Raw genomic sequence first — 24561 nt, 5'->3', positions numbered from 1 at the left:
CACGATTAGTTTTGTTTTTGATTAACCGATTATTAATCATTTGGTCTATAAAATATCAATTCAATTCACTTCAGTTCAATTTTATTTATAGTAACAATTCATAACAAGAGTTATCTCAAGACACTTCAGAGATAAAGTAGGTCTAGAACACACTCCAGAACTTACAAGGACCCAACAGTTCTAGTAGTTTCCTCCAGAACAAGCAACAGAGCGACAGTGGCGAGGAAAAACTTCCTTTAGGGAAGAAACCTGGGACAGACCCAGGCTCTTGGTAGGCCGTGTCTGAAGACCGGTTGGGGTTAGAATGAAGAGTGGCAATAACAGTCACAAATAATAGTAGTTTGTAGCAGTGCTTTGTAGTAGTTCATGGCATAGCAGGGCACTGTGCGGCATTACAAGGCACAGCAGGACGTAGCAGGGCACCTGCAGAAGCAAAATAAATGTGGAAGAAATGCTGTCACAACTTCCCAGAGATGAAGGTGTCATCTTTAAAATGTCTTAAAAACTCATAGACAGTCAGTTTATAATGATATGTGACAAAGAAAGGCAGTACATCCTCGCATTTAAGAGGCTGGAACTAAAGAATGGCATCTTACTTTTCTCTCTTTACTCTCTCTTCTTGTTTGAAAATGATTAATCAATCATCAGAAAAGTAGCTGGTTAGTTTTTGTCAATGGATTCCTCTTTTATAGGTTCAGGTGTTTAAAAGTGATATCAAAGGCTTTCATATTTCAAGATGATCATACATGTTTTGCCATAATGTTGATAAACTTGCACAGTTTGAGTATTTTGTCAGATTCGTACATATTCTATGTTTTCATGACATACATATCAAAAGTTAGCACAAGGGAAATCAGTATGAATCTATGTAGTAAGCCTAATTTAAAATATATTGTATTTTGTGTTAGGGCTTTAACACAGCAAATTAATGGCACTTTTAAGATCTAATAGGTTGATGTTCTATTAATGTAATTAGAGATATTATGTAATTACTTCAAATGAAATACATGCATTTTCAACATTTTTATCTGATCTTTAGCTAATTGGGAAATTGACACTTGACTAAACTTCTACTTGTCACCTGCAGTTAAACGAGTACAACATTGGACAAATGTTATCAAGAAGCAAACACACATTACAGTAATGTGGATTTTCTCACACACTGGCTGCATTTTGCTGACTTCATCCAACGATGATGGTGCATGATATGAGAAGTGTCCGCCTAGAAAATGTGGTTAACTTCTGTTTCTGCTGGTGAAATGTTGAGTTTACCCTCCAGTATATTCCGTTGCCTACCAGACTGGGTAAAACTAAAGCTCGTTGTATTCTGCTTATAAAACGCATCATCTCTCCCTAATTGCATGTAAGTCAACGTTCTCTTTCTTTGTCTCTCAGCTGTCACACACTTTACATTACATTACATTCATTAAGCATATTCTTTTATCCAAAGCAACGTACAAGAAGCGCATCCAACCATGAAGATGCCACTCAAAAGTAGCAAGAAACAAACACATGCAATTATTCAAATAAGCAAAACTGCCAGTGAGCGTACGGGAGTTGAATGATGCGATCGCTGATAAGAGACTTCATTTAAATGAAGACGTCCAGCTGACGGACTTTAGACCAGTAACTGACCTGATGCTGGAGTCACTGCATGGGAGGCTGGTATTCTGGGTCTAAAGTGATAATTGCATTGTTTTGTTTCACTGAGTGGTTGTGTATCTGAATGAAGTGACGACTCGGCTTACTTGTTCATTAGCTGACCCTTACAACAGTGGCAAGGTTTTTTGCATCGTAACAGTTGCAATGTTCTTTTAAAATGAGTTAAGTATATTTTTATACCATCAACACAAAAACGTCAATGGAAGTCAAGTTAGAACATTTTTTTTACCAATGTGGAAGTTAGCTTCATCCATCCATCCATCCATCCATCCATCTTCATCCGCTTGTTGGAAGTTAGCTTCACTCATTGCTAAAGGTGTAAATTTCCTATGAAAAAAAATTAGTTTGTAAACCCATAAAGCACAGCTTGCATATTCATATGTTTTGTTCAATAAGGTAATCTCCACAATTATACACAATTTTAACTGTAACACACACACTCAATTACAGGAAAATTACAACAAAAGATAATTTTGAAGCTTGAAGATTTACAGTGAAGATATTTAAAAGAGATACACTTCATTTTCTTGCCGATAGTTGGATGAGAATGTTGATACTGTTTTCATGTTTGTACAGTAAGCTACAGGACACTTAGCATAAAGAGTGGAAGCAGGGACAAATAACGCCCCGTGAAGTGTGCCGGGCTTTGAAACAAATTCAACGTAGTGACCAAACAGCAGTATTCCAACTTCTGTGTCCACCACGTGATGCCCTCTAGCCCAAAATGACGTTTTCCAACAGACTTACATAGCAAAAGAGACATCTGTAAATAGGTAGATACATTTTTTCAAGCTTCACAAACCTTGTGAAATGACTTGTTTCACCATCAGAATTTTATCCATATTGTCTGATAACATTTGGAATGTCTAGAAGAGCCAGATGAATGAATCATTTAATCCCCATTCAAGTTAGCTGAGAGCTGAACCAGAAGCAGCCAGCTCGGCCTGCGGAAGTCTCTAGTGCGCCTGCTCTGTGGGCCGCACAGTGAGGAAGCAGTACCCATCCTCGTGGTGTTGGCTCCATGAAGGCTTCATGCGCCACTGAGAAACCCTCAAAGGAATTAACTGGGCTCCGCCTTCAACGCTGGATCCAGTTCTTATAATACACACATGGGTCAGACACACAACCTCGCCTAACTGATCGCTTTCCAGGATTTCTGATTTCTTTAACTCTCAGCAAGAACGCAAATAAGTGGATTTCCCAAAACTAGTCTCTTAGCTGAAATGTCATTTTTTACTCTTTACAAGCTAATTTTGTGTGTGTGTGTGTGTGTGTGTCAAACCCAAAACCGAAGCTAAAAGCAAAACATCCATTGGAAACCGAGCAGTCGAGCCCTGAGTAAAGTTAGTTAACCTCCAGGTTGATAACATCATGACCACCATCAAACAGGAAGCTAGCAAAACTTGTGAAAAAGCGATACCGTTCTTGTAATGCATCCACGAGTGATACAGACACATGTTGCAGTGCTGATGCTAGAAAGATGTAGAAACTGACCTCACATATTTTATACTGACCATTGGCTGATAAAGCAAAGGTTTTGATGCAAGAAGTTTAAGATTTTGACATTAAAAAAACAACTTTTATGAAGTGTTATTTTGATGGATTTCAGGTTTTCGGGCTAAGCTAATGTCTGTAGGAGGGTTATGGAGCCTCAAAATCAAAAAATGTATCACTTTTGGACAGACGCTGTGACTATTATCACTGACCCGATAGTGTTAAGAAAGAGTCTTACGCTTTCTCTTGGTGAGTGAAAGATAACTTCTGCTGGAGACTGCTGGATGTGTGTGTTCATTGTTTTGGCCTGTAAGGCAGAGGGTGTTTTTTGTATCCGCTGTTTTTTGTGCAGTGTGTGTATCAGATGCTCACTTGCTGATTCACAACTATATCAGGATCATGTGGAGGAAGTTAGCGTCCAGGATAAAGACTTATTCATACATTCAGTTACACACACAAGTGATCACACATGTAGGCTACTTGTGTGCAGCAAAAGATGCATTGGTTACACTTTACGTGAGGTTTTCTACATAACAGTGACATGACGCTGTCATGAACGTGTCACAAAACATCATAAACAAGTTATAAACGGTTATGACATAACGCTTTTTTAGTAAGGGTCATTCAGTTTTGTCATGACAAGTTATGGTTATTGTTAAGGTTAGGGTTAAGGTTAGGGTTCATGCGTCATGACGTTGTCATGTGAGTGTCAAGTGTTCATGACAGTGTCATGTCACTCTTATGTAAAAAACCTCAAGTAAAGTGTTACTGATGCATCTTTCTGCATGCACATACATGGTTTAACACCATTTTATTTTAATCGGTCAATTGACAGAAAATGTAATTTATTGTTTTCATAATCAAAACAATAAATGAACGATAGTTTAAGTGATTTGTTTTGCCAGACAGAGGTCTCAAATGCAGCAAATTAACCAATAATTAAAGTAAGTTGCACTAAATTATCTTTAGATAATGAAGTAATTAGATGAGAGATAAAGAGCTGTGTCTTAAAGAATTACAACAACGCACAATTTCATATATAAAACTCTTAATCATCTCACTTTGAATTTAGAAGAAGTCTCCTTTTTTCTGTATTTTAGGATGGTCTGTAATCAAGTTTATCTTAGAGCTGAGAAAAGTAGGTATCTTGTAAAGTTTTACAAACTGGTACAAACTAATGACTTTCTGAAATTTGTGTTTTTTGAAAACCCTACACAAAAACAACACACATTGTGGAAACAGTATTAATCGTGTAATCTTCTTCTTCTTTAAAAGGGCAGGAACGCTATGGCAACATGACCCGTGTGTACTACAGAGAGGCAGTAGGAGCCCTAGTCGTCTTCGACATGACCAGACTGTCCACATTTCAGGCCGTCCTCAAGTGGAAAGGAGACCTGGACTCAAAGGTAAATACGATTGTATGAGAGGAGTTGGAGGATTAAAGGGATGAAGGAAGCTAGGAGGAAATGAAGTGAAGGGGAGAGGCAGGGAATGAGGTAGAAAGAAACTTTGTGAAGGATCTTATTAAGTTGTCTTGCATCTACCCTCCTCTTGTCTGGTCTACTTCTGCTTCAGTCATGACTCGCCGCATTACCCAGGAAGTCTTTTTATAACCTTGACAGACAGCGTGAGAATGAGCTCGCTTTACTGTTGGCTACACTGGAACAGAGTAACGTGAGCCTGTGTTGGATCATTTTTACTCACAGTATTTTCTACAGTTGTGTTTTTCTTATGCAACCTCTATTTCAAATGGTAAAAGACTGAGTGATGTTAAAAGGTGTAAAAGTCACTTCCCCTTAGCTTGCAGTAGCTATAGAACATACAGCAGAAGACACACACTATGTAAATAAATGTGTACTTTAGAAATAAACATGAACATAAAAATGTAAGCAGGACACCACAGACCACGAATGAAGCAGGAGACCAAACATTAAAATAGGCAACAATGTGAAATAGTCCAGACTCACAGAGACCAATACTGATGGTGCATTCAGGTGCTTTTCATCTTTCATTTTTCAACTTGTTCATCTCCAGGAAGCTGCCTTCAAATGACCAACAAAGTTTAAAGAAGTTTTCTGATACCTTGGTTTCTAATACCACTCATGACGTTTTGTTAAAAAAAAATTGTAGTAAAGTATCATAAAAATGGAAATATGCAAGTACAAGTTTGAGTAAATGTACTGAATTACTTTGTACCACTTACTTTGCAACCACTTTCTTTTTACCACCTCACTGGGGGGCGCCGGGGCTCCGGGAGTAGAGCAGTCGCCAGTCAATCTGAAGGTTGGCAGTTTGATCCCTGGCCCTGTAATTCCATGTTGAAGTGTCCTTGGGCAAGACACTTAACCCTGAGTTGCTGCTTACCTTAAAAAAAAAATGAAAAAGCCAGCATGGTGGCCCTTTGGTTAGCACTGTGGCCTCACACTAAGAAGGTTCTGGGTTTTGAGTCCAGGACGTTCCGGGCCTTTCTGTGTGGAGTTTAATGTTCTGGATTTTCCCCACCATCAAAAACATGTACTAGGTTCTCCAGTCAGTGCCCTGATCAAGGCACCGGCTCAGATCTGGAGTTGGTCCCCGGGCTGTAAATGGCCGCCCACTACTCCCTCGAGGGATGGGTTAAATGCAGAGAAGGAATTTCGCTACATGTGTGTGTATGTGACAATAAAGTACCTTTACCTTTACCTACCGATGCTGCGTCATCGTTGTGTAACTGAGTGGGAACGTTTATCTGAGGAGCAGGGGGTGGTACGGCAGCCTCGGTCACCAGTGTATGAATGTGTGTGAATGGTGAATGCTTCCTGTGTGTAAAAGCACTTTGAGTAGTCGTTAAGACTAAAAGTTGCTTTGTAAGTACAGTCGATTTATTGTCCATTTCTTGATGGGTAATATATTTAAGTAAGAGAGTGACTGTCACTTCCATTAGGTTGCCCTTAGCAACGGGACACCAGTTCCAGCCGTTCTATTGGGCAACAAGTGTGACCAGCGGAGGTTGTGCCCCAAGTTGCCCAAACTGGAGAACTTCTCCAAAGAGTACGGATTCATCGGCTGGTACGAAACGTCTGCCAAGGTAAGATGTGATTGTTTTCTGTGTTTGTGTCTTTATATCTTGCAAATATTGTTTTAACCTGCATATTGTGTCAGTGTATTGGCTGTGTCACACACTCCACCACACTTCTTTTCTCTTGCTATTTTTACACCACTTATTTCTTCTCTCCCTTATTTTTCAACTCTTTGAATCTGTCAGTGCATGTTCCTCTGCTTTTAAAACTGCACTAGTCAACAGTTTATGTAAAAATTAAACAACAACATTTTTTTTTGTCTGCTACAGTCAGTCACCAACAGCAAGCTTTTTCTTCCACCGTGCAGTAATACGTTTATCTGCTGAAGCTAAAATTAGCAACACTAAACTGCATATTTTTTTAACCGAGAACCTAGAAGAGAAGTAAAAAAGGTTTTGTGGACAAGCAACTTCTTGTGCTGCATCTGTTTTATTTAATTAATTATATTTATAAACTTATTCAATTATTTTTTAATAAAGATGCATGTTAGAATCTTTTTACAGGGCACAATGAAGAACATTTTAGCCTTGGTTTCTTTTCTCTGCTTCCATGTGTCCTTTTTAATCTTCTTTCCTCAATTCAATTCAAGTTAATTCAATTCAAAAAATCTTTATTGTCCCCAAATGGCAATTCATGGTGTCGAGAAAAAAAAGAGATAAGTGAGAAATGTACTGTTCCTACGGCAACAACAAAGACCCTATGAGCAACAAGTAATAGCAGACAGCACATCAGCAGGTTGCAATGATTAAAGAACAGCAAGAAGTAGAAGGTAAAACCTAAAAGGTGGATCATAGTTTATTATTATAGTTCATAATGGCAACAATTTCCTTTGAATTGAAGGATCCTTGAGCTCTGAGGCTCCAGAGCCGAGGGAGCCTCAGAGCTCAAGAAACTCAAGAAAGTCATACTCAGTGGTGAAACCGAAGCTGTGCGACAGACACAGAGCTCAAGCCGAGCCAAAGTAGCACACTTTATCAATTCACACTTTATCGATTATCGGGTAAATAAAACAGTGATACAGATCTGCAACCTGTAAACAAACAGCTTATGTCTAGTTGTCATTTTTATCACCAGAAACAGAGCTTTTCTTTTTTTCCCGCTTTGGTCCCCCTACAGGTTGGAAGTGGAATTGTCCATTACATTACATTATGCAAACTTGCCACATTGGGTAGTGGACCTGTAGTTCGAATGAGACATTACGAAAGCGGTAATGGACAATTCTGTTTCGATCTGTAAGGGGACCAAAGCGGGAAAAGTGCTTTAGTGTCGCTTTAAACTGTCTCCAGAAATCTTTGAACGTTTGGCTGTGCATTTTATTGTGGACGCGGAACACAGTACTGAACTTTTGGAAATGTCGCTGCACAGTTTTGATGTTTTCTAACCCAAAATGGAAGAAAAAAGAAGAGTTTAAAACATTTCCCATTGTTTAGGCTTTTTAGTATTTTTAAATCCAGCTTGCTCAGTACATCATAGTTTTCTAACCCTTCACCGTTGTCCTCTCCCTTCAGGACAACACCAACATTGATGCAGCCATCACATGCTTGGTGAAGAGCATCATGACTATGGAGGATGAGAGAGCCTTGCGTGACGCCACCACCGCCGGGAGAAGCGAACCGGAAGGCAGCGTTCTGGTTCTTCCTCACTTCGACCACAACACAAAGGAGAAGGGACACAGTGGGTGTTCAGGGTGCCCCTCGCTTAAATCCAGAGACAGAGAAACCGACTGAAGCAGGGAGGGGTGGACACGTCTAACCCAGCAGACTGGAAAGAGATTACTTTGTTAAAGGCTTAAAATGTTGTAACTTAAAGATACCTCCCCTTCCTGCCTCCGTGTTATCTACACAAAGGCATTTCTTCAGAAATGTTAGAGGAAACAGTTTAAAGGTCCCATGGGATGAAAATTTCACTTCATGATGTTTTTAAACATTAATATGAGTTCTCCCAACCTGCCTATGGTCCCCCAGTTGTTAGAAATGGCAATAGGTGTAAACTGAGCCCTGGGTGTCCTGCTCTGCATTTCAGAAAATGAAAGCTCAGATGGGCCGATCTCTTATTTTACCCCTAATGAGGTCATAAGGGGTAAGATTCCAGATCTGCCCATCATTAGACTGGGCTGGAGAAAATCTCTCGAAAGAAAAGTAATACTGAAATGTGCACGGCAACAGAACATTCTGTTTAGTAACATGTTGAAAGTCAATTCCTTATATAACCATTTTATTTGTGTATTTTATAAGTTCACATTAATCTCTCACACGTCTTTTCCATTTCTTGTAAGAACATTACAAAGGTCTTTTTTGCGCTTTGTTGCTGTTGTTGTGCAAAAGACATGCTTTTATCATTGGGCTTTGAAAGCAAGAAAAACAGCATATGTTTAAATTTAAAAAAGCCAAGAAATCCTTTTCTATCCACAACTGTTTTTATGATATTTTAATGATATGTCTAATTTTTTGTCTTTCTCTGTCTGTCTCTCAGAATGCTATTTACAGTGGTGCTCATAAGTTTATGAACCCATGTTAAAGTTGACTAAAAGAAGAATTTTAAAAAATTACTTTTTCATAATTGATCTTAATGCCTAAATTAAAAAATGAGGGAAAAAACAACCTCGAAAGGACACCAATTTTAATTGTGCATAAATAATGTATTAATAAATGTTCTTCCTTAAAATCCCGGAGGCTTACACAAAAGTATACACACCCCCTGTGGTAAATTCCCATAGAGGTAGGCAGATTTGTATTTTTAAAGGCCAGTTATTTCATGGATCCAAGATACTATCCATCCTGATAAAGTTCCCTTGGCCTTTGGAATTAAAATATCCCCACATCCTCACATACTCTTCACCAAACATAGAGATTGGCGAGGCACTTTCCATAAAATCATCTCTCAATGCAAATCAAACCAGCCATTAGGCTAACTAAAATACCACCATGCCACTCTCCAGTAATGGGGGTATGTGATGATAGAGGGCTATTTTATTCCAAATAAAGTGAACTTTATCGGGATGCATGGTGTCCTATGGAAAGTACCCCATGCCAATCTCTGGGTATAGAGAAGGGTGGTTGTACAGGCGGGAATTTGATACTGCGGCTTTAGCATGGGTTCATAAACTAATGAGCACCACTGTAAGCAGCTGCTTTAGTGATTCTAGATGTAGTGATATTTTATATGAGATCAATTGAAAGGGGGGCTTGAGCGAATGCATATAAATGTTAAAAAACCTCATGAAGTGAAATTTTCATGCCATGGGCCCTTTAAAATGTGTTGCTCATGCAAGCCGTGCTATTCCAGTGTTAGTTTAACCCTCTGAGGTCTAAGGGCATTTTCACAAATCTTCTTAAATTTAGCTTTTTAAAGTACATTGCATACTGTTCCCCATGTGTTTTATATCAACATTTTCAGAACAAACTCTGCTTTCCGTATGGTGACGTGAATGTTTTTCTAGAGCCATGTGTCAAGCGATAATTTGGCCCTAAGGCTGAAACACTTGTGATAAGTCCTTAATTCTCTTTTGAAAACAAGCTTATGATGTGTAGTACTAATTGTTTTGGTGCTTGAAATTAGTTTATCAAAATTCTTAATATATTATGATTAAAAAAGAAAATAAATGTCTGAAATGAAAATTTGATATATTGCTTTTTGAGTAGGTATTTGGACGCGCCGTTGTGTCTTTCGTCCTCAGGATTAAAGAAGCATAGCAATATGCCAATGAAACGCAGCAGAATTGTTGATGTAAACATTGCGTTGGATTTGTGTTTTATGAAAAATGAATTGCATTGTCTGTCAGCCATCAATGGTTTTCACAATGTCTTGGGTGTCCTGCAAACAATTGTATTCGTCCGCAAGAACACTCCACAGAGTACCTTTTAAAATGGCGATGTTAGCAGCCATTTCTAGTTTTGTTGCTTTGTCTGTTTTTGTTTTGCATTCTTTCACATGCATGATTTGATTTTCAGATAATCTATTCTGAGTATTGAGACGGACAATCTTTATTTAGTTTTCGCTGGAACACAGTTTTCAAGGGAAATATAATTATCTCATTCTGTCATTTTTCGATCGCTTCAATTAAATGTCAAATGTCTCAATCAATGTCTAAAAAACAGTAACAACAGGTAGAATGTGAATCATTCAATCAGCTTCATTACTTTTTTAGCTCCCCATCTCTGCTCTCTGAATGTATTTGCCAGCTCTTACTTCAGTATTGCTCTGTGGATAAAAGCTTAAAAACTAACCCTAATTATATATGAGATTGTCAAAAGTGTTTCTGTGTATGTAGGTTCAGTGTGATTCTAAACTTGCTGTTCTGCCTGATTTAATGCACTATAATTTTGCGCCCGCATGTGAATATATTTCCATTCACTGTGCCAGAATATGCATTACACCCACTTTATCAGGGAAAAGTGTTTATTTTTACCTAATTCATAGCAGCATGTATTCACAGTCCAACCTCTGAAAATTGTCCCTTTACGTGTGCTGTAAGTGCTTTGCAGGAAAGTAATGAAAGTTGGGAGAAAGAAATTACTTAAGTTTGTGATGAAAACACAGATGGCAAAGTATCCCCACAGACATCTCATTATAGTACTTAAAGGCTGCACTGACAGTGACAAGATGGCCCTCCTGGGGTGTGCAATTATTTTACAATATATTGCAAAACTATCTTTTTATATTGACCCTTTCATCTCCTTCCTGAAAGACAGGGTAACTTTAATGGCATCTTTATCAGCACACAGAAATGTAAATTCCAACAAACAGAGAAATTGCAGGGTTATTAAATATTCTTCCACATATTCTCTATTAAATCCTACTGATATTTTTAGTATTTTTAGCCATGCTAACATTGGTCTCGACAACTATTGGATAGCGCAATTTGGATTTGGTGTAGACACTCATGTTTCCCTCAGGCTGAATTGTAATAACTTGGGTGATCTCTTCACTTTCCATTTCCTGCCATCATCACATCCTCAACATTTCCATTTTTGGTCCATTACTTTGGTTTATATAGACATTACCATTAGCCTTATCTACTGAACTTTATGTTTACTTAGAATTAGCAAATGTTAGCATTTGAACACATTAAGATGGTTGTGGTGAAAATGAGCATGTTAGCATTGTGCTCAAAACACCACTACAGTATGCCTACAGTGTCTGCCATTGAGAAATGAAAGTCGCCCATTTCTAGGGGTGGTACCAAGTGTGCATTTAAAAAATCTTCCTGCAACAATTGGATGACACTACAACCAATCATAACAACGCACCGGGCGACGTATCCAGAGCCCTATGTGCTCAGCTAACAGCAAAGCTAACTGGTAGATTAAACTGTCGTCATCTGTTAAACTCCCGTGTGGCCCCACCACATCAGATACACTGATGTGATTGGTGCAGCTCAGCTACAAGGGTATAGTTAATGAGCAGCATTACTCGATGCCAGATTAACTCAAGTAACTAAATTCAAATTGTGCTCTCGCGAGAACTCAAGTGCACATGTTGTGTGCAGTGACGCAAAATCTGCGGTATAATTACAGTGTCCCACAATGCAAAGCATTTACTTCCGCTTTCCAGAACTGGAAATGGGCTGAGCGTGGCATAGCATACTGCTAAACAATTCTACTTAACCGTTTCAAACTGCATAGCAACAAAGTGTGTATGTAGCACACAAAGCAATGTGTATGCTTTTGTTTCCGCTCCATTAAGGCACTTCTAAATTCCCTGGTGTGAGAACAACATTCATGAGTTTTAATGTTTACGCTTTTCTTTCAAAGAAATGTGATGATTATAGTTCCATTAAGGTTTGAATTAGATACACCGTCTGAAATGTTTTGTGCGCTTTGTTATCAATGGAAAAGTGGTTTGTACATTGTTACAATTCAGTATGTCATGTTATTTTGAGATAGGGGAGGGTGTTTTTCCGTATAAATTTAAGACAAGGAGAGTGTCCAAAGAAAACACTAATAAGGTTCTACTCTACAACAACAAAATCACGTTCCCACCCCAATCATTTTTACACAGTCCCTTAATAGGAATGCAAATACTGTAATGTGCATTGCCTTTGTTGTGCAGATGTTACTTTACATTGTTGCTACATCTCATTACATGCACAAGTACAAAGTGTCCTGTTGTCTCCTCCTTCCACTTGTCTGAAATCCTGAGCACATGGACGAGGAGGACATCTTTTCAAGGGCCCTCTGTTGCGTCTGAACCACTAGAGGGAGCCACAAGTGGAAATACAAGGATCTGCTGCTGAAATAGGGGTTTGTAGAGCGTGTACACGTTCAATCTTTCATGTTTTAGATGTTTTGAAGTAGTCTTGATGTTGCATTCATTTTCTACATCCCTCTTTTTCTGTAATTGCTCTTCTTCACTACACTCATGCAGATGTAGGAGTGAAACCTATTAGAAGCCTTTGTTGTGGCTCCAATGGCTTCTATTTTTGGAATGTAGAATCTTCTCCTTTCTCTCTCTCTGGGGGGGGGTCGTCCTTAGGTCTGCTCTCAGCTGTTTGCATTGGCAAGGTAGTTGCAAGGTAGTTGTCAACCTGTGCAGATGCTGGATGCAAAATCTCCCCACTGATTTGATTTATTTTGATTTACAAATGAACTATTGGTGCGTTTCTTGTTTTTGTAAAGAAACCTGTTGCGTCTGAGAGGACTGACAGCAGCAAGGAAGGATATCTCACATTTCTGTTCTGTTAGTTGGGACTAAGAAGTCTGTTTTCGTTTTTATCCTATTCACCAAAATATATTGCCTGTGTCCATTGTCTTCTCACAAATCTATCTGATATTTTGTTTATTATTTTAAGTTTCTCTTTTACTTTCCACATGGCTTAGTTAGAATCACATCCTGTTTGAAGTGTTTGGTTTGTAGTTTCAAGTCAGCACCATAGAAGAAAATCTAGACTTATTTACTCTTGTGTTTACTTCATTTATTATTCAGATACGACCTTGTTTCTAGCATAAAAACCTAACCATTTGGAGAGTAATTCATACATATTTTAGTCCTGTGTGTTGAAGTTTAGTTTTGCTTCCCTGGTTTTTACATTTGAACTACACACTCTTGATTTATAAGGATAATGTTCTTAACAAACATCCTTGTATCACCAAAAGATTATTGTTTTTATTGTGAATTTGCATTTTAAAAGGCTGTGTCTTTTCCTCACACCTCTATATACATTTTAAACATGTTGCTGTTCTTGTCCACATTTCCATATCACAGTAAGCCTGAGTTCCATCTCTTTGTTGTGTCTCTTATGTGTTTATGGTTTGTGTACAGGTTAGTTCAGTATATGACACACGCTGTGTTTACACTGAATTAGGCTGTGTTCAAATATGTGGTCTGTAGTTTGTAACGGATGTTTAACAACGCTTAAAATAATGAAGAAGTGGTTTTGAAATTTGAAATTACAAATCAAACCTTGTGGTGGTTCCATTTTTACTGTCATGTTATTGACTTGTTTATTCAAATGACTTGGGTGAAGTTTTGTATTGTTAGGTGGTTCTCCTTCTTTACTACATTTCTATTGTTGTGAGATATTTCCCGTCCTCCAGTGAATCTACTCCACCATGAAGATGGCCACTGCTGTTAGGATCCCCATAAACCTGCTGCTGATTCTACACTTTAGCAGAGGTGAGTTTGTTCTGTGAACCAGGCTTATCCATGATGATGTTCCGGTGCTGCCGGAAATTCTGCCGGATGTTACTCTTCTCGTCCGGATGTCTGTTCTTCCACTTACTTACCTACTCGGTGTTGACATTCTAATCTCCTGTGGATTTCTGAGGACTATGTTTAACTGCTCCTCAGAGCCCTGATGGGTAAATCCAGGCCGCTAGCTAGACTATCTGTCCTATCTGTCCTATCGGAGTTTTCTTTTGCACGACTAAAACAACTTTTGAACGTACATGTCAAAACAAGTTCCTTCATCAGTCTATTTTGCTGAGCCACCGGGGCACCGTTGAGTGCTTAGCGTTGCCCAAGACAATTGTGATTGTTTTAAAGAAATGCCAATAAACCAGAGCACGTTTTCTACCATCCCAGAATGCTGTGTGGACTAGCCAGACCCTCCTTCACAGTGCTGTGGAAGAAGGTCTGACAACGCAAGACTACCCATCAGGCAGTTTATTAAAAGCCTTTTTAGAAGTACTCGGGTTATTATGATTGATAATTATTGACTTTGCGTTTTTTATCCAAAAATATTTTAAATATATTATTGCATCACCATCATTAATTTTGAACATACCATTTCTTTACTAACTTTATTTTTATTCATAGTTCCATTACAATAAGGAAAAACTCAAAAATACAAATTTATTTATTTAATGTTTATTTGTATAGCGACAAGTATGTAGCATAAAGAAATGCCTCACATGACAACATTTATAGCCTATAAGCTGATTTGCAATTCCCGTCCAGATGGCCCTTAAAATACATAAAACACAACAACAGAACACACAATAGAAAATATAAAACAACAACTCCACAATAGGTGCATATATTAAAAACACTAAATTTAGAACTCAACAAAAAATTAAGACAAAATAAACCAATCTTTCCTGCCATAAAACAAAAAGTAGATCCTTACCAGGAATTAAACTGTGATAAGTGTTTTACATAATAGGCCTTTTGTCTTCTCTCCTGTTGTTTGGATCCAAACAGTTTTTTAATCATACAGTAAACCTGAGTTAAGGTTGGTGAAAAGTGGAGTGACAGGAGCTGTCTTTGGCTGGTTGAAGGCCAGATGTGCTGCCGCCATTTGGACCGTAAACCAACATATTGGACAAACAAAATGTTCGACCTGATGGTAGATGAAAAATCAAAGAACCATCAAAGACACAAGTATTCATGCTCTTGGCATCATGAATGTTTGTACCTATTTTCCCAACAATCCATGCAATGGTAGTTTGGATATTTCATTCAGGAAAAAACTACTAAACAGACTGGCCGACATTGCCGTTCTCAGAGCCTAAAACGGGAAATAAAATATTTTTTATTGTGTCCAATCTAATATCAACCTTTAATTTAAAATGACACTTTATAATGATTATTGCACTCTTCATTCAATTTTCTTGTTTGTATTTTTCACATTTCTGCAGCCATGTGGCAAGATAGGCAAACCACAATTATTTGCCTGCCTCTACAAAGGAGCTGGATATTAGAAGCTATTCAACTTTCTGCAGCATCAGTGGGAAATTACAGATGTTGTGTCAGTGCCCCAGAATCAAAGATAAAGGGCCTTTTTGTCAGACACATTTTAGATTGTGTTGAATACTTTTGATTGCTGAACTGCTGTAGCACGTTGGGATTGATTTTTTAATGAAAAGTGGTCTAGAAATACAATATGATTGATTTAACAAATCATTCTGTACTTGTATTAAACGTTAATCAACACCAAAAAACACGTTTGAACCAGGACCATGTCCATATTTGTGAGGATAAATGTGAAAATACATTTAATGTTTTAGATATTGTTTTTTAACTGCCAGAATGTGTGGAAATATACATTTCCAGAAGCAGATGCATTTAAAGTCAGCAGTTTCATTTCAGAATATTTTGTAGGATGAAATAGGAAATAAGAAACTAGAGTGTAGGCGTGTTTTTGCACCACCCCATGCTCCCCTTCTTCCCCGACCATGCTTCCCTCTGCTTCACCTCATGTCAGCGGTGCCTTTATTTTTACTACCTCTTCTCTCCTGCTTCTTTTTCTAGCACAGAAATCCAGTGACAATACCTCCCTCATCATGCTGTTTAGTCTAAATCCTCAGTTTTTCATCAGCCTCCTGCTGCTGGGTCTGACCGTGGTCCTGTCTGGCTGCATCTACCTCTGGGTCCTCAAATACATCTGCATCGGCTGCTGCCAGCCCTTTGTTGACAGAATTTTAAATTCACAAAAGGTGTCATTTGCAGATGTTAGAATAAGTACTTCTAGCGTGGATGCTGACCTCTGAATTGCTGCTTATCCTTAATGTGGTTTAGTTGGAGTTAATGGCTTTCTCAGACTGAAAAAATAACTGACCAAATAAACGCTTTGTTAGTGAGATTACGGATTGGGATGTTATCTTTCTGACAGCTGAGAAACAGCGGGTAACAAACATGGATGTTATCAATAAAGCTGCACAGGTTAAAATAAGTCGACCAACAGAAAAACAGCTCATAAATGCATTTTGTTTTTTTAAAAGCAGCTTCCACTTCGGCTTAAAATGACGTTGTCAGCAGGGTAGGTCATTATGAATTAATAAAGAAACTATTTTAAACTCAAAAATAAAACATAACATGACAGAGATGTCAGACTAATAAGGCAAGGGCAAATGGCCGTTCAGAATAATTATCAGGCTAAATAAATGTGTACTCTTAAACTAAAGCAGTAGGCTAACCTTGTATTTCTTTTTGGCCCACTTGGGGGCATTACAACAAGCTGTAAACATGAACACTGACAAATGATCACCTTATGTAATGTTACTAAGCAATTGCCTAATTACACAGCAGAATCAATTGGAGTTTATGTCTCTGCTTTTGCTTCTGTTTTGGTCTCCACCCGCTCCTGAGAAGAATGTGGTGTTCTTTAGCTGCTAAAGGCTTCACATTGTTCACCGCCTAGTCGCTAATTTTGCTGAAAGAAAACAGCTTCTTGTTGCTGCTGGAATACAATGTTGGTGAGAGCAAAACAGTAGCCTAAAGTTAAGAGCTGTAAAACCAAAAACAATGAGCTAAAAGATGCTAAAACGCTGTGTACTGCAGAGGGGGACTGCAGAGTGGTCTTAATTCACTGTGGGGTTGTTACTATGAAGGCTACCTCTAAGAATACATTGAAGAATTGTAACTGGAGTATCCAGTTGATGTGAAAATACACAAGAACATTGCATAATTGCGAGGCCATACTTCTTTTCTTTATCTGTGTGAGACACACACACACACACACACACTGTGGTATATCTATTCTGCCGGCCTTGTTATAGTTCTTTTTTTTAATAACATTCCTCTATCTGACCCTCTGTGTCTGTCTTTGAATAAATAGGAAAATAACATTTTAGATAAAAGGTGAATCAGCTCACAGTCTGCCTGAATAATGGACGAAGCGTCCCTGCAAGACGAAGGCTATCAAGTTTGCATCTTAACGGATCCAATTAAATTTGATCAGTCTCATAATTCAACAGCTCCATATCTCTATAAAGCTAGATGAATGAATTAGTGATCTGAAGAATCCTGAGAAGGCAGAAGGCGCCATTTAATATTTAAGCCTGGAATTACATATGGGTACACACATCAACGGCCTCTCACACACACAGGACATGCATACATCATGTTGTCAAAGGCCATTCTGAACGCTGTGGAGCTGGACATGAATGAGTGAACGTTTTGCAGCTCTGTGTGTTGACAGCTTCTGTTGATTTATACAGATTTCAACGATATATTGCTTTAGACTGATCGGAAGTCTGTCAAGTTCTACTTGACATAAGTCTGAGGAAAACCTCTGTCATTGTCAGACAAGTAAGGACTTTCTACAGTAGCTAGTTTTGGCTCAGTGGTCCAAAATAAAGAAATAATTCTTATATTGCCCTTTCATTGCATTGTTTGTAATGCAGGGTTGAAGGTTTGGTTTAACTTAAGTTCAGCTTTTCTTTGGACCTGATCTCTGTTTACTTTTTCAAAGAGAGAAAATAACTCTAGCACTATTTCCAGCTGTATGTTGGATAGGCTCACTCTAGTTGTAATCTAGCATCTCTAGTTCATTCAGAATAACTTTACACAAGGGTCATTATGCGGGGTCTGAGTCCTGCACTACATACATTTTAATCATGGATGGATTCCTGAGCACAGAGCCAGGGGGCCTTCGGGTTCCCTCGGCCAGACTGTATTTAAAATGAAAATGATCAAGATTTCTTGTTGGAAATTCAAAGGTCTCATTGTCTCATAGTCCATCCATAATGCAGCAACACTTTGTGTGATCATCATAATAAGTGTAGCTTAGAGCTCCCCTTGACTGATGTTGAGCTACTCCATCGATAACAAACCATCCTCCCTGACATACTGGACAAACATTGTGGATGAACTGTGTGCACCTCTTAGTCCTTCGACCCCCCCCCCCTTCTCTTATGTCTCTGACCCCCATCCCTGTCAATTGCGTGGTAATGGACTTATTCCTCTTCTTTTTGAGAGCTTGTTGCCAGGGACTACAGGGGGACTCCCTGCATCCACACAGTTGCCATGGAAATAGGGAATTCAGCCATTCCGCCTGCAGATGGCAACACTGCACTCCAAGTCAGGAGGGAGGGGATGAGAGAGGAGATGATGGGTACGAGGGAAGCAAGCCAATCAGTGTTTGGCACTGATGCCTCATAAAGAGCAGGATGTAGGTTTGATGTCATGGTTTTCATGTTCTGAGTTCACCTGAGTCTCCTGTGGGTGCCGCAGTTCCCAGACTCAGACTCTGTATTCCCTGTGGGCATCAGTGCAGACTGCTTTGTGCTGCTATACATCAATTCTTTATGTGCATTGCTCATTTTTTTGACACAATCCGATAAAGTGATGTTTATATTTTTGGTTTAATCGACACTATGTGTAAAGATTGCAAATTGCTGCAAGAACATAACTGAACATCCTCTTTTATAATGAAAAACAGTTGATGTAGTCGACTGTTGACTAGCAGCTGTTATGGCACATAAAAGACTGCATGTTGGCGTGCCATTCAGCTGTGACACAGAGCATAAGAACCTGGGAACGCAACCTTCTTTGGTGGCCTGTGCAGCGCTAACCACTTCCATCTACTGTGGTTGCTTTTCTTTTTTCTGCTGTATGCACACACACACACACACACACACACACACACACACACACAGCTCATTAGTTTTAGCAGACGTTTGGAAAAACAACAACCAGATGAGCAGTTAGGCTGACAGTTGCTTTTAGGTGGATTACACAAACACACACACACACACACACAGACACACACACACACACACACACACACACACACATCAGAAATGTGTATTTCTCCAGTCCAGGAATTCACCTGCTGCTGGGGGCAGTTTGCAGTATTTCTCACCTGGGTGGCAAATACTTCAATTGCAGCTGATTCTATGAAAGAGGAAAGAAACTGAGACACACATGCAGGAAAAATGCACCTTTAGTCATTTGTGAGTTATTATCTCACTCACCACTCTCTTTCTGTCATAACTCAAACACCTCATGTCCTCATGTACAAAATCAGATTTGATATAGGTTTATTGCATCATGGCATGCAGTTGTAATCATTGCAAACCCCTTATGACTGAGAACAGCAGCCTGCTATCTAATGGCATCTTGCAGGCTACACTGTGTGACATACAGATAGATGTTTGATTTATTCAGCCTTTAGATCCGGTTTGATACCCACTGAGCTTTGCGCGGCGCAACATGAGAGGTTTCCCACTGATTTTTCAGCACACCGTGTTCCATATAGTCTGGAGTCAAACAAGGACGCAGCGTCTGAGGAATAATTTAATACGACCTTAAATTTGGATTAGTGCGGCACGAGAGAGATGCTTTTATTAAAAGAGATAAACCGAGAATTAAGTCAGGCTGTTGTTATTTTGTAGCAGAAGCGCGTTTACAGTGCAAAAAGATGTGGAATTTAAGTCGTTTTTTTCATACATTCCGCTACAATTTAAACCGTGACACCTTAAAGGCTACACTCACTACTCAGGTATCGTCCAATAGACTATGGAGGCGTTCAGAAGCTGTCGGAATTATAGCAATTAAGCACCAAGTACTTTTAAATGTACTTTAAATGAATTTTAATATTAAAACATGAATGCATTGTTAATTTATTTTTCAAGTTTGCTATAATTTGATTTGTTTAAAAAAAGTTTAAACTGATCTGTGTCTCTAATTTTACTCTTTGATTACTGTTAAGCTCATAAATAATTTAAAACATCAAATAAACTATGCTTGTTGCGTGTTTTCTTCACTTTGTTGAACCACTGCACACAGTGGATGTTGGTGTTCCAGGATTATTGGAGGGGGATTGTTACTGCCACTATGGGATGATTTAAGTGTTCAAGTGTCCTGTTATAAAGTAGTAAACTAACAGAAAATGACACCATTAACCCTCATTCTGCAAAAATAGTTAACAGACAAGGACTACAGAACCGAGATTAAACTACTGTAAAAGAAACAACCATCATGGCAAAATGTTAACTTTTTCATTCTCACAACGTGACATGATTATAATCATGCTTGACAAGTTATGCCTACGGTTCATTTGCATATTGTGTAAGACGAAAACAGACAGAGCACATGAGAATATCTTTGTCTGCTGCATCTGTGATCAAAATGACTGACAGATGCTGACAGGGATATAAACAATTATACTTCTGGGGTATTCGGGTACCCCAGTTGGTAGGATTATGGTTAAACAAAAACAAACGAGTTGAGTAGGCTACTTGAACTCGTGGAAAGTTGTGGGTTTCGAAGATTTAAATGCCGAGCCTTCCAGGGACCCCTGAAGGCAGCACAATTGTGAGATCAGCTGATTTTTTACGCTGCCATTTTGTCCAGCAGAGCAGCAAGCAGCCAGTCAGTCCGTAAAGAGAAACCACTGGCGAGACTTTTCAGACAGCAGCGCAGGACGGGACTGTCGGTGGCAAAACGAGCCGCTAATGTGGACTGTGCAGCGGAAGGACAGAACCAACGGAGCCCGAGGACTGTTAAAGGAAATAACTGAGCTAAGGGAGCTGTCATTTTCAACTTAACGGGTCCGCCGGCTCGGCTCTTTATTCCCAGACTACAGCTAACCCCCGCTAGCTACTCGGCTAACACCCACCGCTCCTCGCATCTATTCTCCCCGGGAGAAACGGCACCTGTCCCGGTTGTCAGTTACACAGTATCTTCTTATGACCTCAAAACAATGTGCTGCTCAATTCTGAATGACTTTTCACGCCCGAGGGGGGATTCAACACACACTTTAAAAAGCGACCAGTGATAGCTAACTAAAGCAGTCAAGCTAACAAGTTGACGTGGAGGAGGAACTCAAGGTTTTTTTTTTTTGGGATTGTCGAGATTTTTTGTTGGTGTTCTCCAAACTGTGATTTCATACGGATTACTTTTGGTAGTTGCCTCGAGGTGGTCTATTCAGAAACAAATCGTCCAGGTTACAAAGCAGCCAGTTAGCTATGTTTATTTGTGGCCAGAAAGTAATTTCCAGTGTTTACAAATTCCACAGCGGGACTCTTTCCTGGTTCGAGTACTGCAACGGAAACATTAGCTAACACAGACTAGCTCAGTTTAGTGTCGTCGTGTTGTGTTTACTAGATAGATAGATAGATAGTCGGAATAAACTGTTGCCAAACAATTTAATAATACCGCAAATCAGCTGTTGATTGTGGGTCTCATTGTTGAGCCAATCCTGAACCTGCAGTTTTTTCTGCCACCATTGATCTGACATTACTGCAGACTGCACAGGTTTTGTACGCACCTGGAAAAAAACAACAAAAAAACAACAACAGTGGGTGTCTGATCGCAACCCTTTACCTCCACTTGACAGTGAAGTCACGTTGAGTTGTGTCCCGCAGGGAGTTGATCCATTGATCGGATCGTTATTGTGCTATTTTAGCTGATTTGAGGGAGTGAAACAAGAAAGCAGAGAGAGACATAGAAGCGATGTCGGGCCAATCTATCACGGATCGGATCGCAGCAGCGCAGCACAGCATGACCGGGTCTGCTATCAGCAAGGCTGTGTGCAAAGCCACCACACATGAAGTCAGCGGACCTAAGAAAAAACACCTCGACTGTGAGTATATCTTCTTTTTAGATGTCTAGTTGTGTCCGTTGTCAGCCAGCTGCAGGGCTTTAAACGCAGCACACTGAAGCTCTGATGCACACATTCCTTCACACACTGGCTGGCTGGCTGGACAGGTACAGGTTCCACAGGCTGGGCTTAGAGAACACAGACCTTCATGCTTCTTTACGTGTAGCTCACATACAGCTTGTTAACTTTGTATACTGAGACAACAAGTGACACATAAGCAGTAGTGACTGTGGTGATGCTAGGTGCAATTTATTTATCAATTATAGTTTTTGATTTAGATCACTCCTTTTGTCTACAAATGCCAGATAAGTGGGCCAGTGTCTGTCTTAAAGTTCCCAAAAGCCCAAATTAATATCCTAGAATTGCTTAGCCGACTGCAAAATATCCCTAACAATTAAATTAAAGCTACTACAATTAATGGTTGATGTCATTAATGTTTAGCCTGCCAGTTACTTCTGCAAGCAAAAATGATTAATTTCCTATACTTTCCTATCTCAATTAATCGCTTTCAGAGGCCCATGCCTATTATATGTCTCAGAACTCAACTCAATCGCTTGTTTTAGCTGACTACCAGTCCAAAATTCTCATTTTACAATCATAAATATCATATATCCAGCAAAAAACAAAAAAAACCATAAAATCTCCAAATCTTAGGACCTGGAAACAGAATATTTAACGTTTTTGCTTAAAAAAGAAACCAAAAAATGTACCGGTTGTAAATAAAAGTAGACTAATCATTTCAGCTCTACAAATTGAAATTGCTGTTTTGGCCAGATAACAGTCTTAAAACCAAAATCTGACATTTCTAATGACGTCAAAAAGTGAAAAGCTGCAAATCCTCACATTTGACAAGCTGAAACTTGCAAATGTTTGCTTGATAAATGACAATATGATCAATCAACTATCAAAATAGTTGGCGGTTAACTTTGTTGCTCAAATAATTTATGTTTTAGGCGTCTTTTAAACTGAAGCCACAACGCTAAAAGCATGTTGTGTTTCGGGCCTTCGGGTGTTTCTTATGGCTGGTTCCTGTTGTACAGATACACAGAGATAACAACACACGGGACAGAAGCAACAGAGAGCAGGTATTTAATCAGGCCTGCAGTCCAGGGAGGACAGGCTGTATAATCTCAGGAAACATCATGTTTACTTGATTGGTGTGTGGTGTTTTATGTTCCGGGGGAAGCCTCTCACACAGAAACGTTCCTGGGTCTGAGTTGCCGATGTTATGTCGCTTGATTCCTGGTTGTCTCTTCACATTTTGCTTTGCAAATGAAGAGTGGATTAGTTTGCCAGCAGAGCCCACCGAAATCAAACTGAGTCATGTTGAAGGTGGCAATGACGCAAGCGGGACAACAACAAAAGAAAGAATGAATGAACACATTAATCACAAATAAGAATGAATCATGGGTATAATGTTAGTTTGTGTTAGACATTTCTGGGGGGGAGGAATGTGCTGAAGTTCTGTTTTCTGGGAACCACCTTGCTGTCTGCACAGGATGCACATGTTTGATCGATGCTTGTGTTCAGCTGCGTCACATCCGTCAACTCCTCCTTGCAAGACTCTGCTGCTGACGTCCAACAAAAGTCATGTATTGTCTCCTCTCCTTTTGTGAACTTGGCCAGACCCCTACAGCCAATATGCCACGTCAAGCTTAATCATTGTACATTATTGATTTCTTTGTGAGAGCAATGGCCTCGGTGCCGCATGGGGGACGGTCAGTGAGCGGTGCATCGCACGAAGGCCTGATTGTCATGTTGTTTGTCCCGTAGATGATTTCCCCATGAAGGTAACATCCAGGCTGTCAAGTTCATTGTGCTGTTGGTATTGTAAGGGGCAGGCGGGCGGCCAGCAGGCAGGAATAAAGGCAGGTTATAGGTTAGGTCGTCATTCACTCCGGCAGGTAGTCAATTTGTGAGTCGGGTAGCAAGCCGGGGAGGCTGGCAGGCAGTGTGTTCGATCATCACTCAGTCAACCTGCCAGCCAGCTGATCCCACCATCCAATAATGTAATGAACATATGCAGCCAGGTGAGCCAGTTTGCCAGTTATTCAGTCAGCTCTTTTCAACTTAATAATAAGCTGAACAGGTGTCAATGCACCTAGAATGTACGGGGTAGTAAACAATGTAATTCGTTCCCAAATCTAAGGTGGGTAACCTGCTGGGTTATGCTATTTGTTTTGCCTGTTATCCAGCAGGGCGTTGCGATGAGAGGGCAATGTGCCTCTGCCAAATACTGCAATTCTTAAAACAGTTTTGAAATCTGCTCCCATGATGAGTTACCTAATAACTACCATAGTCTGCGGCAGATTGTCCGTGAACGTGTTTTGCAGAAAAGGTAAAATATGATGAAGGGAAGTGGAATGTCATCACAAATTGTCAATCAAGACACATTTTCAGATGCTTTGAGAAGCCGGGGCCAAACTGCAGTCCACGTCAACTGGATGTTTGCACAATTCAGACACATCTGGAAACAAGATGCTACTGCTTTGAACAGGGTTCAGGGGGCAGTTGCCTGCCAGCCAGCTAGCTAGTGTGTGTGTCAGCCAACAAGTCCACCGGCTAGTGAATTGTAAGCCT

General features: G+C 39.6%; 2 protein-coding genes across 13 annotated transcripts in view; both read left to right on the top strand.

Annotated features, from left to right (window-relative positions):
* si:ch211-200p22.4 (phosphatidylinositol-binding clathrin assembly protein) overlaps positions 1 to 24561 on the top strand; it is a 104410-nt gene that overhangs the window by 1634 nt on the left and 78215 nt on the right. For 6 of the 12 annotated variants that reach the window (XM_034857116.1, XM_034857112.1, XM_034857111.1 and 3 more), the window contains exon 1: positions 20708 to 21963. In XM_034857116.1, the coding sequence (XP_034713007.1) occupies positions 21834 to 21963 (130 nt within the window). In that variant the 5' untranslated portion in view covers positions 20708 to 21833. Of the gene's footprint in view, positions 1 to 20707; positions 21964 to 24561 lie in introns of those variants that run through there. The other 6 variants (XM_034857109.1, XM_034857118.1, XM_034857117.1 and 3 more) reach the window with 3 other exon arrangements.
* zgc:162171 (uncharacterized protein LOC565931 homolog) lies at positions 3312 to 8365 on the top strand. The gene is made up of 4 exons (XM_034857238.1): positions 3312 to 3405; positions 4432 to 4562; positions 6080 to 6223; positions 7724 to 8365. Exons 1-4 carry the CDS (start codon positions 3327 to 3329, stop codon positions 7940 to 7942), a joined length of 573 nt encoding a protein of 190 aa, XP_034713129.1. The 5' UTR covers positions 3312 to 3326; the 3' UTR covers positions 7943 to 8365.

This window comes from Etheostoma cragini, chromosome 19 (genome assembly GCF_013103735.1).
Source record: "Etheostoma cragini isolate CJK2018 chromosome 19, CSU_Ecrag_1.0, whole genome shotgun sequence".
Taxonomy (NCBI): Eukaryota; Metazoa; Chordata; class Actinopteri; order Perciformes; family Percidae; genus Etheostoma; species Etheostoma cragini.
The sequence above is the reverse complement of the archived record's forward strand: the minus strand, read 5'-3'. Positions and strand labels throughout refer to the sequence as shown.